General features: G+C 38.4%; 1 protein-coding gene across 3 annotated transcripts in view; it reads right to left on the reverse strand.

The window, feature by feature from the left end:
* The window catches only part of MIPOL1 (mirror-image polydactyly 1), a 183950-nt gene extending 168074 nt beyond the window's left edge, over positions 1-15876 (reverse strand). For 2 of the 3 annotated variants that reach the window (XM_035902022.1, XM_035902021.1), the window contains exon 1: positions 15810-15876. Coding sequence is in view for 1 of the 3 variants with exons in the window: in XM_035902021.1 (XP_035757914.1) it covers positions 15810-15839 (30 nt within the window). In the remaining 2 variants the exon portion in view is untranslated. Of the gene's footprint in view, positions 1-15805 lie in introns of all 3 variants that reach the window. The other variant, XM_009646682.2, reaches the window with a different exon arrangement.
* Positions 15877-16154: the final 278 nt, after the last annotated feature.

Below are 16154 nucleotides of genomic sequence, written 5' to 3' on the forward strand. Positions count from 1 at the left end.
CTTTCCACCACCAAATTCTGAGTCCATAAAGAAAGAAGCTGAAGTTTGCTCCCAAGTGTATTTATATCACCCCACATTTATGCTACTCTAGTGCAGAAAAGTAACTTTAATACCCTTAACTGGCTAACTATACATCCCAGGGTAACAGAGTCTCTTGATACATCCATTGCACCTTAATCCATAACATTTAAGACAAAGGAATCCCTGGTGGGTGATCCACTCTTTTACACTGTTGGGGTGCCATGAACCAACTAACGGACTGGGTCCCCTAGTGCCCTTTCACAGTTGTATCGCATCAAAATGGCCTCATTATGATCCTGAAAGAAATCAAATCCCATTGTATCAAAACTGGAAGGTGATTCTATTCTCACAGGGAGCTGCATTTCCATATCTGTCCTGCAGCCTAATCGATCTTTGCGTTTTGGAAAGAAAGCCCGATTACATGAGAGGCAGACCTTAGCGATCTGATCACCAACCCAGCAAATGAAAGCTGCTGAGCTACTGCCTGTGCAGAAGCTTACCAAGTGCTATACTAGAGCTTCATATTCGTTAAACCATTTGGTAAGCAAAGCCCTTTACCTTGAAGCCTACCTCACAAACCAAACGATCAGATCCTGACCCTGCCACAGTTGCCCTTCCTTCGCTGAAGCAGAACAAGTTACAAGCTCACAAACAAGCTACAACTTCAGAGGAAAACAAAAGAACACTTGTAATCCCAGCGCTTACCAAGGAGGGCTATTCAGCGACACCAGAGCAGCACCCTAGGGCTCTTGAGCCACTATTCTCTGATGTGATCTCACCCAGGTAACAGTGGCAAATTTATGACCTCAGTGACACTGCTACTTTGACAGGAGCCCAGAAAACCAGGAGTCTGTAACAAGCAACAGATGGAGAAATCATCTGTATAATAAGGGCAGCTGATCAAGATACGTTTTGGAAGCCAACACTTCTGAAAAATGCCCAGTTTGACAAAAATACCTGTCAGGTCTAGTAACATTTTTTTGTGAAGTGGATCCCGTGTCAAGAAATCTATTTCTTATCGACCTACGACTCAAAAGCTCCAACACACTACATATGGTAAAAACTGTCACTGAATGTTACAGTTTATTTATTAAGTAATTGTGGTAAGATGAGTGGCAGTCATTTCAGTCAGCTGCCTACATGTTTCAAATTTTGGCTTGCAATTTGGTTAGAGGTTGTCTTTTTCTTCAGTTCAGACTGGCACAGACAGTCAGCTGAGGTACCCAAGACTGAGCCACCTCCTTACAGGATAAAATCATCAGCAGCATACATTCTCTGTGAGGATGGACCTAGAATCCATTTTATTGTCCTGCCAAATCTGAAAAGTAGTTAAATTTCCTTCTCCAAGACATACCAGAGATCTGATTCTGGATAAAATAAGCCTCCCTGATAGAAGATGCTCCTGATAGGAAGAAACTTATTACAAAAATGGATTCTTAAAATGAGGGCCTTCATCATCTACATAGCATTTGGATCCCATCAACTACATCTCCAGCACACGCAAGGCCATTTGAACAGGGCCAATCTAATTTCTCAATGTTATCGCAGCAACGGTTGCATTCTCTCCCACAGACCTCTAGCAAGTTTTGCATGAATCTCTTCTTAACAAAGACGTGTTAATTTGGCTACAGGTAATATACAGGAGGATGCTGAGAGCATTAACATCTATTCACTCCTTTGAAAACCAAAAATACTGAAAGCTCTAACATTATAATGAAAGTAAAGAATGCATGGCAGGAAAGATGGTGCTTATCGTTTTCATTTTAATGGTATCTTCCGCAGTAGTAATGTGTTTTGCAAGTGAAGGGGTTTCCATCTACTGGCCTTGGTGTTCATCAGGACAATAGTGTGATTTCTACTGAGAATTCCAAGTCTTTATCTGATCTTATAAATAAATGTAAAATACATAAAACAATTATCCTAGTGGAAAACTGAATTTTATCTCTCTGTAACCAGCTTTTGTCTATGCTGCATATTTCTATGCTTGAATGCAATTCAAAATTAATAATAGGTATAATTTATTTTCTGATTTTTCATTATCTTGACATCTTAACAACCTTTTTTTTAATATTACTCATGCTTTAATTTTACCTAGGGTTTCAACCCCACAGTTCCTTTTTAGACACGTACAATGTGTCTTTCAGATTATCTGTTCAAGGAATAAGCCTGCTAAAAGAACATATGGGCCACTTGGCAGACCAAAAAAAAAGTAGAAATAAATAATGGGATTTTATAACAAAGAAAACCACCAGATTTGGAGAGAAAATGTAGCACTGTGCATAAATGACGGAAAAAAACACATATTAGAAGAAATCAAAAATTACAGTGAAGAATTAGAAGTAGAAAGTAGAGTTCTGAAGTTGGTAGTTCTGGAAAATAATGAACACAGTTTTAGGGTTTTTTTAATAGCTGCAAAAGATAACCAAGGAAGTCTTTTCCATATTAAAGGGCAGTCACAGCTTTATACTGAGTGTCATAGCATTAGCAGTTTAACATAGAGACAAGTCTAACCTGGACATAAGCCTTTCAATGGTTCATGAAAAAAATCACTTTACCAAGCAAGAATTTTTTGGGCTTAAATTAAATTCTACAAATGCACCAACCTAACAGTTTACTTTCTTTTGTTAGTGCAATTAATTAACTAACATCACTTCAAATAACCATCCCCAATGTTTTGTAACCATCCCTCAGACGTACGTATGTTGACTTCAAAGAAAGTGAACTGTGTCTCAAGTCAAGTTCTCACTACCATGCAGGCTCAAGTATACCTTGTACGCAAGTGCTATGGTTTACACAGGAGCTTTCTTTTAAGGAAAGCAAAAGGCTCAGAATTACAGGAGGTCAGGGAGAAGAAAAGGGGAAAAAAACCCAAAACAAAACAAACAAAAAAAGACAAGAAAAATTTTTCTCCAAGGTGGCAGATCTGCAACAAAAGCAAGAAGCCCAATTCAACCACACCGTATGTACACAAACATACAGAGTAAAGCATGAAAAAAAATCCCAAAGAGATTTTGATTAATAAATATGAAGAACAGCGTGGCTATATAGGCTGATAGCAAAATCGCAACTTTCCATACAGGGCAAGCAGAAGTCCATGACCACGGCCACTCTGCACAAAGCCAGACTGGTCACACCAGTGCACCAGCAGTGGGATTCCTCCACGTCTGCAGCAAACGAAGCTGCTTGCTGGGCCTTTGTGATTAGAGGAGGAATGTTATAACCACGGTGGTCTAGACTGCAATGAGTAAAAACAACACATCCCAAAATGAGTGGCCCTTGGTCTGAAGTGGCTGTGGTCAGGATGAGGCATGTTTAGGAAGTAGTCCCTCGAATACCTTGTGATAAACGCATGCAGAGAAAATAACACAAGAGAACACTGTAGTTAACTGAATAAAAGGTTAAAGAAAATAAACAATATTTTTGCAGCTTAGCATTTATTTGTGAACTGCTGGTCCAACTCTATGCTTGACAGAAAAACTATGAAGCTTTTGGTAACTTGACAAGACAATCTACAAGCTTGAATGAAATGTTTAGCTTAAGGAATTAGAATAAATCTGATGACTGATGTGCTACTGAACGTGACAGACTGTCATCTGTTTTAAACAAGATCTCCGTAGGATGTACTAAAAGCAATTTTTTTTTCCATTACCTTAAACATACTAAGACTTTTTCCAATGAATTCTGGCTAATCTATTAAGACAAAACTCTTGGCATTTCAATAAAATAATGAAATAGCCATTCAGCTTACTTGCATAATTAATTCATGCTGACACTGTACAACAAAAATGATTACCCTTCCTTCCCAAATTAACTATATGTCCTGGTTTCGGCTGGGAACTTCCCAAATTAACTATAAAATCATAAGATACAAGCAAATAAGTGAGTAAAGCAGCTTATCTAAGCCCTACTCATATATAGAATTTCACATATAGAAATATCAAATTGTTTATCTGTTATCAAAGCAATTAAATACATTCTTAATTGAGTCAGGAAAACATTCTAGTAGTATCTTTTCATAAAATCAGCAGACTTCATTAAAAAATAGGTACAGGCATTCTGCAATAGCTTTTTAAAATGAAGAAAAACTGATCAACAGAAGTCCTGCAGTGAAATGGTACTGCACCAGATAACTAGGGATAGATTAAAAACCACAAACTCTAGCTTTAAACTGGGCAGATCCTAGAAAACAGTTAAAAATCCTGATATATACATGTATTTACTAGTTTTAAATATATGCATAGATACACTTATATAAAAATGCAAAATAAGATAAAAAATATTTGAAGGCAATTTATACTATTTTAAAAATCATACAAGCATCAAAAACTTTGGCAAGATCTAGCCTCAAATTGGAACATCCTTCCTGTATCAGACCTAAATAGTTCCTGTAGGAATTACCAAGCTGCTTTACAATCTCCTTATCCTAGAGGTAAGGACTCCAATCTGTCCTACAAACAAGAAATAAGTGAAAAGGGATTTTGTGACATCCACCTGGAATCTGTGCCTTAAATATAGGGAACAGGCAAAATTGCTCATTGGTGGATAAAGAGCAGTAACATCAGTTTGAACCACACTGCATTTACAAAGCTGAACAGGGAAGCCAGCATAATTCTCCAGCTTGTACAATTCATTTCCAAAAGGGAATAAGAATCAAACCACCAAAGTCGTTCAACTTTCAGAAAAGGCCACACATCACAGATGGACACCATTTAAGATATTTTAGCTATCAGGTGAATTTCCCTCTTGGTTGATATATGTTCAACTGAAATTTTGTATCACACGTTTCTAACAGAACAGTCCATATTTTTTAGCTCATAAATGTCAATATTAGACCAGTTTATATTGCTTGTTTCCCTTACCACTATACAAGAATACCACAATTAGGGGTAATTAGCTCATCAGGAAACCTGTTTGTAGGCATGGGTCAGACTGCAAGCATATACCACATGTATTTTACTGCCAGAACAGAGAATTAGTGTTTTGAAAGACGCTTTGTATTAGAGCTAGTGAGCTTACATGTCCAAATGAACGTTAAACTCTGAATATTAAAGCTTTGACCAGTCCTACCTCAGCCAAAATAGTTTTGCATGTAAGACTGCAGTTGTCTAGGTGTCCTGTCTCCCCTGATTTGCACTCAGAAACCACTCAGACCTCAAAAGATCAACAGACCTTTTCAATCAGTTACTGTGTCACAGCTGAGCAATACAGAGGACCACAAGCCCCTGCACACCCTGATGTGTTCTGTATTTTGCAGGAGTTCTTCAAAAGGCTCAGTTCCCATAATCTCGTTCCCCACTCAACGTAACCAGTTAAAAAAACATTTTATAGTAGTGATGAAATCTCATGCTACAGGCCATTATCAATATGTCTTGGAGGTACCCTATATTGTCAGGAAAAAAAAAAAAAAAGTATTACTTCTGCTTGTATCAGAATAAGAAATTAAACTGCTTCAGTTGCCACCTGAGATGTTTTGGATCAAGAGAGATGAAACCAGAGCCTAGAAGCTCTGGTTCTTCCCAGAGCTTTTCACAATTGCTAGCTCTACATTTCTGTCATCTTCCCTAGGTCAAAACATCAGACCTCACTACAACCTCTGCTATTTAACATGTGTTGCATTTCCCTACCAAATGCTTCAGGCACTACATAAAATCTAACCGGTTCTCAAAAGAATCAGGTGCTGATACCTAAGGAATGCTGAAATCACATGAAGGTGGTCTACGCTTTCTTCAGGGCAACTGCCAAATTCAACTGATGCATCAAGCACGGGAAAACATCTGTTATCAGTCATCTTTTCATGATATTCTCCATGCATTGGCAGGTGCAAGACTTGGTGTTTCTGTGTTTTGTTTTTTTAAAAACATTTTAAGGCCAAGTTTAATGATGGCTTGTCTATTTTCCTCCCACCTTTTAATGACCAGTAAATCCACCCTGTTGATTCTACCACTCATTACGTGTTTCATAAAAGTTTATTAAACTCTTCTTTTTCTTCTAAGGACAAACATTCATTGGAATGTCATTTTCTGGACATTTTGTCTTTTCAGCTCTACCATGTATTTCATTGAAAGCTTTACTGTCAAACTTTTCCTGAAAAAGCCACACACACACACACAAAAGAAAATGCTCCTTTAACAAGAACATGACCTAAAACTTTGTAACCATTCCCTTGTTTATTTTTATAAGCACTCAAGTTAAATATAAATATTATTCTACAGTTTCCTTTTTGTGCCAATATCACTGCCTCTGACAGTTACTAAAGAAAAGTTCAAAGATCACAACAAAATGACCACTCTATCATGCGCTAACAACCGAAAGATGGTTTAAGATACAGTGTTAATGCCAAATCTACATGCTGAAACTTCAATCATATGTGAAAAGTCACTGCAGTGGCCAATTGCTGCATAGAAGTCAAATTTCTTCAAAAAAATGATTTTTAAACTGTCTTTATCTTGAACCATTAGTTTTCCCACTTCTGCTCTCCCCACTCTGTCCCCTGTCCTGCCAGGGGTGGTAGCAAGCGAGCAGCTGTGTGGGTGCTTAACTGCTGGCCAAGGCCAACCCACCACACAACTGTTTTTCTTTTCTCCCTCCAAAGCACAAGGATGTTTGTAGTTGTGGTTTGCATTTGGTTTTTTTAAATGCATTAAAAGAGTAACAAGTTGGAATACTCTCTAGAGCTCCCTCTCCAAAGTGCACCAAATACTTTGGTTTGAAGGACTGAAGTGCTGTACTACAGTTCACTATGTGCCACGTTAAAGAAAATCCGTAATTTCATTTTGGCAAACCTAAGCAGAAGTTCTTACTAACCATTAAAACAAATAAAGCAAACCAAAGTATACCATTCCAGCAGAATTCCAATTCAATAATTTATTTTTGACAAATGCTTTCACAATCTCACTTTTAACCTCATTCCCTAACACCTGAACACTGCATAATGAGCAGGCAGAAACACATTTCCAAATATTATTTCAGATTGCAACTTAGCTCAGTATTCATATAGTCATCAGACAAATCTGCAGGTTTTGAGAATGACTTTGTTTTTCTTTTGGGATATAAGGTACTGTACAGGAGTGTTCCTGCACAGAAATATTAGTCAGAGCAAGAACACCGGGGACCCACACCCTTCCCATTGTTTTGAAATGTAAACATTAAGTCATCTAGAATTTCAAATAAGAAATGCAGGGTATATGTTATACAAATTGTTTACCAGTTACAGTCACAGAATAATCCTGATCTGTCAGATTTTTCAAGTATATACCTATTGGTACCAACACAACAAAACCCCCTATAAGAAGAATAAAAGCTTACTACCTCTTATTATCTCTAAACATTATCCTCCTTTCTCCCTTTAAAATTAAGAACTGTATCTCACATTTTCAAATAAAATTAGCACCTTGCTGTTTAGGAACTGTTCTCACACTAGAGTAACTTGTCTACATACAAAACTGCATCAGGTAAACTTATTTCTAAAGGAAGTTGTTTGCAACTTGCACATTCTTCACAGTTTTACAAGCAGCCCACACAGATGTCAATAAACCAAGTCCTCTGTATCAGTTAGCTGAGCTGCATAACACAGCCCTGGGCTGAGGGTGTGGACACACACTGTGCAAAACGTGGAATATGCTGCTGATGATTTGGAATTTACTAATTGCACTAGTCAACAAATTTCAATACTCAAAAGTACAGTTTCAAAAGGATCAGCGGTTAGCATTAGTGAGAAACAAAAATACAAGACCAAATCCCCAAACTTGCATTTTAAAAGCAAATTCTTCTCTTTTGTAAGTTTAAGAGCTTCCCACAGGCCCTGTTTTTGATGGTCTTAACCAACATTTGCCTAACGTCAAGCAGTTGACTCAAAAATTAATTGAAAAGGGAAAACACATGGCATACCAGACAAGCTCTCATATTTGCAGCACTCTAGAACAGATCACCTGCCCCCCTGTGAACACCACAAAACTGCTCAGCACATGGTCAGTGCCTTGACTTGTGCATTATCACTAGACATTTAATTTTAAAATCATGGTCTTTTACTACATACAAATAAAACATATTACAGACACATGCTCAAGAAGCCCTTCTTGCCAGGCTCTCTGGGAAGAAGGGCTGCAGGTACTCCCAACCAGCCTGTTTAAGGCTGGCTGTTGGCACAGGGCTCCACCTACAGGTTTGCGATCCTGCACACCGATGGGAAGAGCTGGTGGGAAAAAAATTAAAATCTCAACAGCTGGTTCACACATCCCTTTGCTAATGAGATCAGGATATTCAGAAAACACCACAACTGGTTCAGAAGAAAACAGTCAACCAAATACATGCACTTACACATGCTAGTTAGAAACAGTTGTACAGATATGACATTTTATTATCCCTTAATATTTGTAAAGTGTATCTCCAAAATTGTTCTAAAGAACCACCATTTTTCTACAAGAAGCAACGTATGACTATACGTTCCTGATGCAGATGTAAAGCTTTATTGTTTCTTCTTCAAGCAAGTAAATAAGCAAATAGATAACTCAGAAAAATTACTTGCATAACATCTGCACAATTTAAGGTATTAGAGGTGGTCTTTTTCCTTAAAAAAAAGAGGATTCCTCAAATGTACAGAAACAAAGAAGTTACAGTAGGAGACTGCCATCGATTTTCATCATGGGTATTTCTGCACTGCAGCAACTGCAGCTCATGCAGCTATACTTTGTCTAACTTTAAAGATTAATTTGGCTACTGCTGTCATAGGCAGCATTTCTCAAATCGAGTCATTTAACCCTCGCCTCTGTGCCCATCAGCCAACCTTGTTGAGCTCAGGCTGCAGATGAGAAGCCGTAACAGAAAGCTGCAGCAGTGCTATCACTTCCATGCAGCAGCCCAGGCAGTTACCTGGGGTTGTTTTGAACAAACTTACCAGGGTGACTGTGGAGCAACAGCTGAGAAATTAGATAGCACCGACCCAATCAGGGATCACATCTGGGTGGCAAGGGATAATACACAGCTGACCAGTCACCCCAGTTCTGTTCTCCAAAGCATGTCTAGCAAGATCAGCAGCTAACGTAAGACCTGGTGCAAGAAAAGAGACAGTGCAGGAAAAGGACAGCGAGCTCCACAACTCCTTCCCACTTCTTTTCTTTAAACACCCTGCCCCATACTCAACACCAAGTTGAAGGCAGCTAAGTGGGGCTCAGTACTGTCAGAGGCACAAGAGCAATGGGGTCAGGATAAGGGAATCACAGAAACACTCACACTGTACCTATACATAGGAAAAGATGAGAATAATTTAGCTAGGAACACCTGGAAACAACCAACAGATGGCCACAGCAAGAAGGCAGGAATGGAGTGAGGAGTAATAAAACCCAGGCACTATGGGATATCCTATAAGGCAGGGAGAACCGGTGAACAAGGACACCAGGGAATTCATGCAGCTCCTCCTGGAGCCGAGGTTTCCTAATTTAGCTCATCCTCCTAAAATGACAGTTGAAGAGACTAATGGACAAAATCTCCTAAAAAGAACTTGGATAACACCACAGAATGAGAACAGAAAGCTGCCTTTTTTATTTCAACTTGAAGGAAAAGAAAAACATAAGCCTTGTAGGTAGCTTTTCACTTGCTAAATTCAAATTTTAATCAAAATGCATTTTAAAATACAACTGAGCAGACCTATGGCATTGTTGATGTCTCTTTAAGGAACAATGACATCAATGCAGGCTACACTTGAGAAGGATATAGGTGTGGAACCACATCCTTTTTCATCATACGTAGTCAGGTGCAAAGAGAAAAGTTTGACTTCAAGATTCCTGTGGTCTAATGAAAATAAATACCATTACAAAAAGATCCAAGAATACAGACTTATTAAATACTGTTTGTTTTTCTTCAGATATAGGTCATGGGAATGGAGATATTTAACTACTTCAATACTAATTTTTATTCTATCTTAAACTGTTTACACTGGCAGCAAGCTTATGGTATCCTGACAGCTAACAGAGGAAAAAAAAAAAAAGAAAAAGCAAAAAAGTTCTACTTTGATTACACTGAGCAACTGAATGTCTATGATACTACCTGTACCACTCATCTAGTAATATTTGTAAGAAATAAATTCAAAATCAGAACACATTTTTGTAGCTTTACAAAGAGCTACAAAACATTCAACAGATCTTAAAATTGTGATGATGTTTCACAGTGCCATTTTCCTCACTACAAGGAAGGTACCAAGGAGCAAATTGGCTATACAGTGCATATGTCAGTCTTCAGACAGGGAAAAACCACATCCTAATACTCTGCTACAACAGAAAAATGGAAAAACTGCCTGTATCTGTGCACACATACAAGCACTCGATAGAAAAACATGATGAAAAAATACTGCTTTGTTTCTCATGCTTGTATCTAAAAATTTACATAACCACATCAACACATTCCTACCTACCGAGCACCTAGTGTTGCAAAATCCTATAGAACCCAAAATGTTATGTACTTGAACGTGAACCACAAGGACAACACATTGAGAAGCAGAATCTTAAAGCAAGCCCAACCCTAAATGAAATAAATTTGAAATTAAGAACTGTACTTTGAGAAAACTGAGTTGTACCTTTCTAAAAGTAACACTAATAACTTTATAAAACTATTATACTGAGACTAATAACTGTATTATAAATACTAATAGTTTTATTATAGGGTGGGTATGATTTCAGCAACTACAACAAGCACAAGTGACAATATCCAGACAGGACACTGCATTAGATATCTATCTTCACATTTCACCACCTAATCTCTCTCAAACAGGTCTAGCTGTTTTTTAAAGAAATATGTAACTGTATCATACCATTATTGAGAGAAATGAATGCTTAAAAAAGAACACACTTATTTTTGCATAACTTTTCAATAGCATTGAAGTGGCCGCTGGAATGTCTTAGAATAATTTTCTAATTATGCTGTTAGTATTCTCAGTTCTCTAATTACACTCAGCTATAAGCTGAGTTACCATCTTTCTTGGTAACTAGGCTTATCTTTCTGGTAGCCGGTTAAGCTTCTAAAACAAAGTTAAATCTGTAATACATAGGAAATAAACAACAAAACCATAGCATGAATGCTATTTTATTTCCTATCAGATGTAATAAGTAAGCACTAAGAATGGTTCCACTTCCTCACCTGTTGACACATTAGAATTAACAAAGAGAGGGGGTCAAATACATAAATTTAGGAATAGTGTAATGAAAGGAAGAGAAAGCAGAGCTGATTACTCCCAAAGGAAACAAGCCAAGGACATCTAAAAAAAGAATCAATGTTCACAATACAAAGATTTATACATATTTAACCGTGCATCAAAAACTGAAACAATGCACAATAATATTTTTCATTGTGTAAACTCTCTGCAAAAGAGAAATATTTTAATACTTTCCATTTTCATACATATCAACTGCCATGATTCAGAAAACCCTATTCCCTTTCTGCATTAATACCATTCATTTGTTAAATTGGAAACTAATGACAACTTCTAGTTCTGGTCCCACCACACGTAATTCATACACACACACAACTATGAAGCAATTCTTCAGCACTAAATAGTCTCTTTACAAGTAGACATTTTTATTTATAAGCTAAAGTACAAGTCAATGTAAAGCACTAGATTAGCACATTTTAAAAACACCATTAAAAATTCAGTCTGCTTCAAGTACAGCAATCTCTGATCCCACATTAAATTCTCTCACAGCGGAGCATCATACAGCATTTTCAGAACAGTTTCGATTCAGACACAACCCCGCTCTCATTCCACAAATCCTGACAGGAGCTGCCACCCCCCCCGCTCCAAAGAGCTAATCAATAACCAAGCATTTTAATCCTTCTTTGTCCTAATACTACATTACTGAAGCAGATTAGATTTTTCTAATTTATTTCACACTTAACATTTAAATTAGCGCATTGCTAGCTGCAATATTACTATTTAAATGAACGTATAACTTAAAGATCAAATTCTGTCTTCAATAGATTTACATAAAAGGACAGAAAGGATAACATTTGTCTACCAGCATGTTATGTGGATCTCCTTAACTCAATTTACTATGGATTTCATGGTGCAAAAATTAATGCCCTCCAGGAGCTGAACTCATTACCAATTATTTCTTCCAAACCTGCAGAGTAATCCCACACTGCTGTGACTGATGGAAGTTTTGCCACTCACTTAAAGGGAAGTTGGATCTGCTCATTGGTTCACTACTCTGGCAAGCGACACCGAGCAAAACGATACCATAGATATTGGTTTGACTTCTTTCTAATATGGAAAATATACTATGAACCAGTCTCATGTATTTTATTGCCCGCTAAAAATGAGAACAACATAAAGTTGCCAACAGAACTATATGCCTTTTCCAACATGAATTTCCAGAATACATTTCACCAACAATAATGGCAAACAGCCTGTAGAGTTGCTCACGGACCCTGCATCCCCTTCCCGACTCCAGAAGCCACAGAAGTATGCCCACAAGTCATCTGGCACACGTGTATCTCACCGAACTCCCAGCACACATAAAAATAGCCTCCCACTAGGCACCTGACCCAATAAACTCCTTTTACATGCCTGTAACAGAGAAGAACTGGTAAACAAACAAACAAAAAAAAAAAAGAAAAATTGTTCACGTATTCTTGTGGCCAACATACAGTTGACCATAGGTCACAGGTGCCACAACTCTAGCTTTCAAAATAAAAAATGCTTTCAAAATAATTAAGCGAACCACTTAGTTTTAATTCTTCTGAAAAGCATGAAATAAATCTGACAACATCTTTGACAAGGCTCAGCCAAGTATAATGGTCCACAGTAAAAACAACCAGCCGTTTTCACATGTAGCTGACATTCAGTAACATACAGAGGAAACCCATAAACAACACATTCTGCATTATGATAGCTCTCCAGTGGCATTCAATTTAAGTGATCATATCTCCATTACTTGTGCTTGGGACAGATAAGCAGTTCCTGTTCCACACTTCATACAAGAAGGCTCAAGAAAACCCATGTATTTGAGAGAATTGTAACTGATACACATGCCCATTTGAAAAAAATATTATTTGATTCACTGATACTAAAACAAAACAAGCAAACAAATCAATCCCAGCAATATTTCACATACAATATTTTCAAAATTCTAAAACATAATATTCTTTAAAGGCCACCACTCCGCAGAAACTGCCAGCTTGCATTTTAACCTGTCCTGAACAGGCAGAAGTCCACATCATGGAAAACAGAAGTCTGCTGTTACGGTTTCTGTACCACAGCTCATGAGGCTAGCAGGGAGCACACCAACCATCCCATCACTTAAACCGGTGGCTCAAAGCAGCAGAGATTCATCTTAATAAATGAGCATACACACTGGTTCTTTCCATAGCTGTATCTGTTCTGCAAATAAGGGTTCAATACTGTTTCTATTACCCCTTCAAAACAGTTTTCCTTTAAAAGGAAAAGGCAAAAGCCAGCAATCCTACTTTCAGGAACACCTGCCAGTTGCAACATTACCCTGTAGTTAAATCTGTCAATAGACTGCAGGCCAGAAGGGTTGGTTGATCGTTTCAAAAGTAAGTTTCAAAACATCTAGTGCCCATATAGGATAACAGATGTAAAAGTGAAAAAGAAGCCTCTGCACAGATTTAGGACATATGCACTGAAGTGAACATCAAGTCAGATCAGTAATTCATAGTTTAAAAGCACTTCACTATCCGCATGCTGCCATTAACATGAGTATCTTCTCTGCCATATGTTTGACAGCCTAAAAATTTTACGAGAGGGTAGCGAAAAGATTCATTAGGATGCCTCTCAAGTTCACATGACTGATTTTACGCAAAACTGATCAAAAAGACAGGACCCTCTTCCCCTTCACCCTCAGCTCACATGTATCTTCTGGCTCTCAATTCTAGTGAATAATGTAATGATTCTTTCCACAGAGAATGACCAAACCCACAATCTCCCTCCTCCCCTAGCCCCTTCCAGTGAGGTCTGAAAACTTCCTTACATTTTTACTAACCTAGGCACCCTCAAAAACTGAAACTCCCACAAATTGCAAACACCTAGGTCTGGGCCACAGGCCATCGGCACCGTACTCCCATTTCTGCCAGTAATACAATGTGTTGGGTTTGCCTTGCTGCAAGAGAAATAGTAAGGCTGACAATTGTTTTCTTTCTTACTGGTCAAGAAAAGAGGATAACACCACAGTAGTGCATTTCTAATTTAGCATCATCTAAATGACTTCTAACAAGCAGGGAGATAGACTAACAGAATGCAAAGAACAAAAGTAACATTTCCTTCTCCAGAAGGGGCAAATGAATAATTAAAAGGGAAATAAAGTGAATCCAGAAACAAAACAAAAAAAGGCAAGAAGTCTAATTAGTTATCACAGGAAAACCGGGGAACAGATTTTTGAAGTTCCATTTGCTACCCACTACGATTGGACAGAGCAGTCCCCATTACAAACTGTAATGGGAATCAGGCTCTAAAGAACTTGCAATATCACTATACGAAAACCCATAATAACTACAAAAAGGGTATATACAAATGCCTACAATAAGGAATGGTTTCCTAAATCTAAGACAGTATAGAATCTTCCTGACTACAAGATCTACTAGTTTTGTTTGAGCCTTATCAGCCTAGGTATTTAGAAGAAAACCAGATAAAACATTAACACTAGTGAAGAAATGGCAAACAGGGAAAATGGATATTCTGCTAACATGTCCTCTCCACAGGCAGATTTAGGAAGTCCTAGGAGGGCTATAATCTCCCTGACGATGCTGTCACTCCCAGTGATGGGATGCAGCAGCAACTTTATAGCTTCACAACTCCACCTCCTTCCCCCAAAACTTGCAGCAGCAGCTGTCCCTGCTTTCTCAACACCTGTACATAATTTTATCCTCAAGTCCCCCCTTCACATTCCATACTGCAACCAGAACTGCAGTAACTTCTTAGCTGGATGGGCAAGACAAATTTATCACTTTCAAGTGCCTGAAATCAGTGCCCATCCCTGAACTGGTGATGGGCAGAAGAGCTCGTAGCTGTCGTGCCGATGGTACCTCACTGGTGTCTACAGCTCAGTCTCACACATCTCATACAGCTGAAGGACCTTGTTGTGAAGCACTACATTTTGCATACTTAAAAGCAAAACAAAACAAAACACAACAAGCTTGCTTTGTTATGTCTTAATTATAACTCCTGCTAAATCTCACAAGGTATTTAATTTAGTGCCATAATATATTTAAATAAGGAAATAATCCAAAATAGGTGGTTTCAGGTTGCACTGAAATTGTATATTCCCAGAGCAAAACTGGCCAAGAACAGATGCCCAAGGACAGGTACAAGAACAAGGCAAGCACATCACTGCATTTCCCTAGGACCCACAGGTCTCACAACCTCCAGAATTTGCAGCTCCGAGATCTGCTGAGCCAGAAGTACATCTCTGTGGTTAATTGATTTTTCTTCCGTGACTAAAGCACTGCAATTTAAGGCTGTTCTAACAGTAGTTAGAGCTTGCTGAAATACTAGAAAAGACACTGTGCTGCTGCAGGGCACTCTGAATTCCCAAACTCAGGGTGAGCAAACTGCTACAGCACCCAGCTCCAATCATCTCAACCCCCTGAAGTTGTACCTAGACCCAGCTGTAGCTGTTCCACAGGCAATCACTGGCGGGTGTGCTGTCTGGAATTAACCAGGCCTCTGGGTGCACATGCTGAATGTTTTTCCTCCAAACTGCTCCCACTGAGAAACCATAGTCTTTTTCCTCAAATGAAATAGACCTTTGCAAAACATCAGGGAACCAGAATAGCATGAAACTTACTTGTATTAGAAGCTGAAGTACAGATTTCATCGGGATTTCCTAAGGATCTTTTTCCAGTCATAAACTGGAAAAAAAAACCCAAAAAGCACAGATTGCAAATTTTATTTTGGTAGGTTTTTTTGTTTGTTTGTTTTTTTAATTTGCTTGATTTTGATTTTTGCTTTTTTAATTTGTTACTGTTCCAAGTACCCTCCACAGCCTATTCCCACTGGACACTAAGGATCCACCACCGACCTCCCGAATTTGTTCGGGAAAGGATTCGCCCCTGATCCTCCAAGCCACCTTCCCAGCGCTGACCCCCCTCCCTCCCTCCCTCCCTCCGCTCCTCCCCTCTGAGCTTCCAGC

This window comes from Egretta garzetta, unplaced genomic scaffold, assembly GCF_000687185.1.
Source record: "Egretta garzetta isolate BGI_Z169 unplaced genomic scaffold, ASM68718v1 scaffold79, whole genome shotgun sequence".
In the NCBI taxonomy this organism is placed as follows: domain Eukaryota; kingdom Metazoa; phylum Chordata; class Aves; order Pelecaniformes; family Ardeidae; genus Egretta; species Egretta garzetta.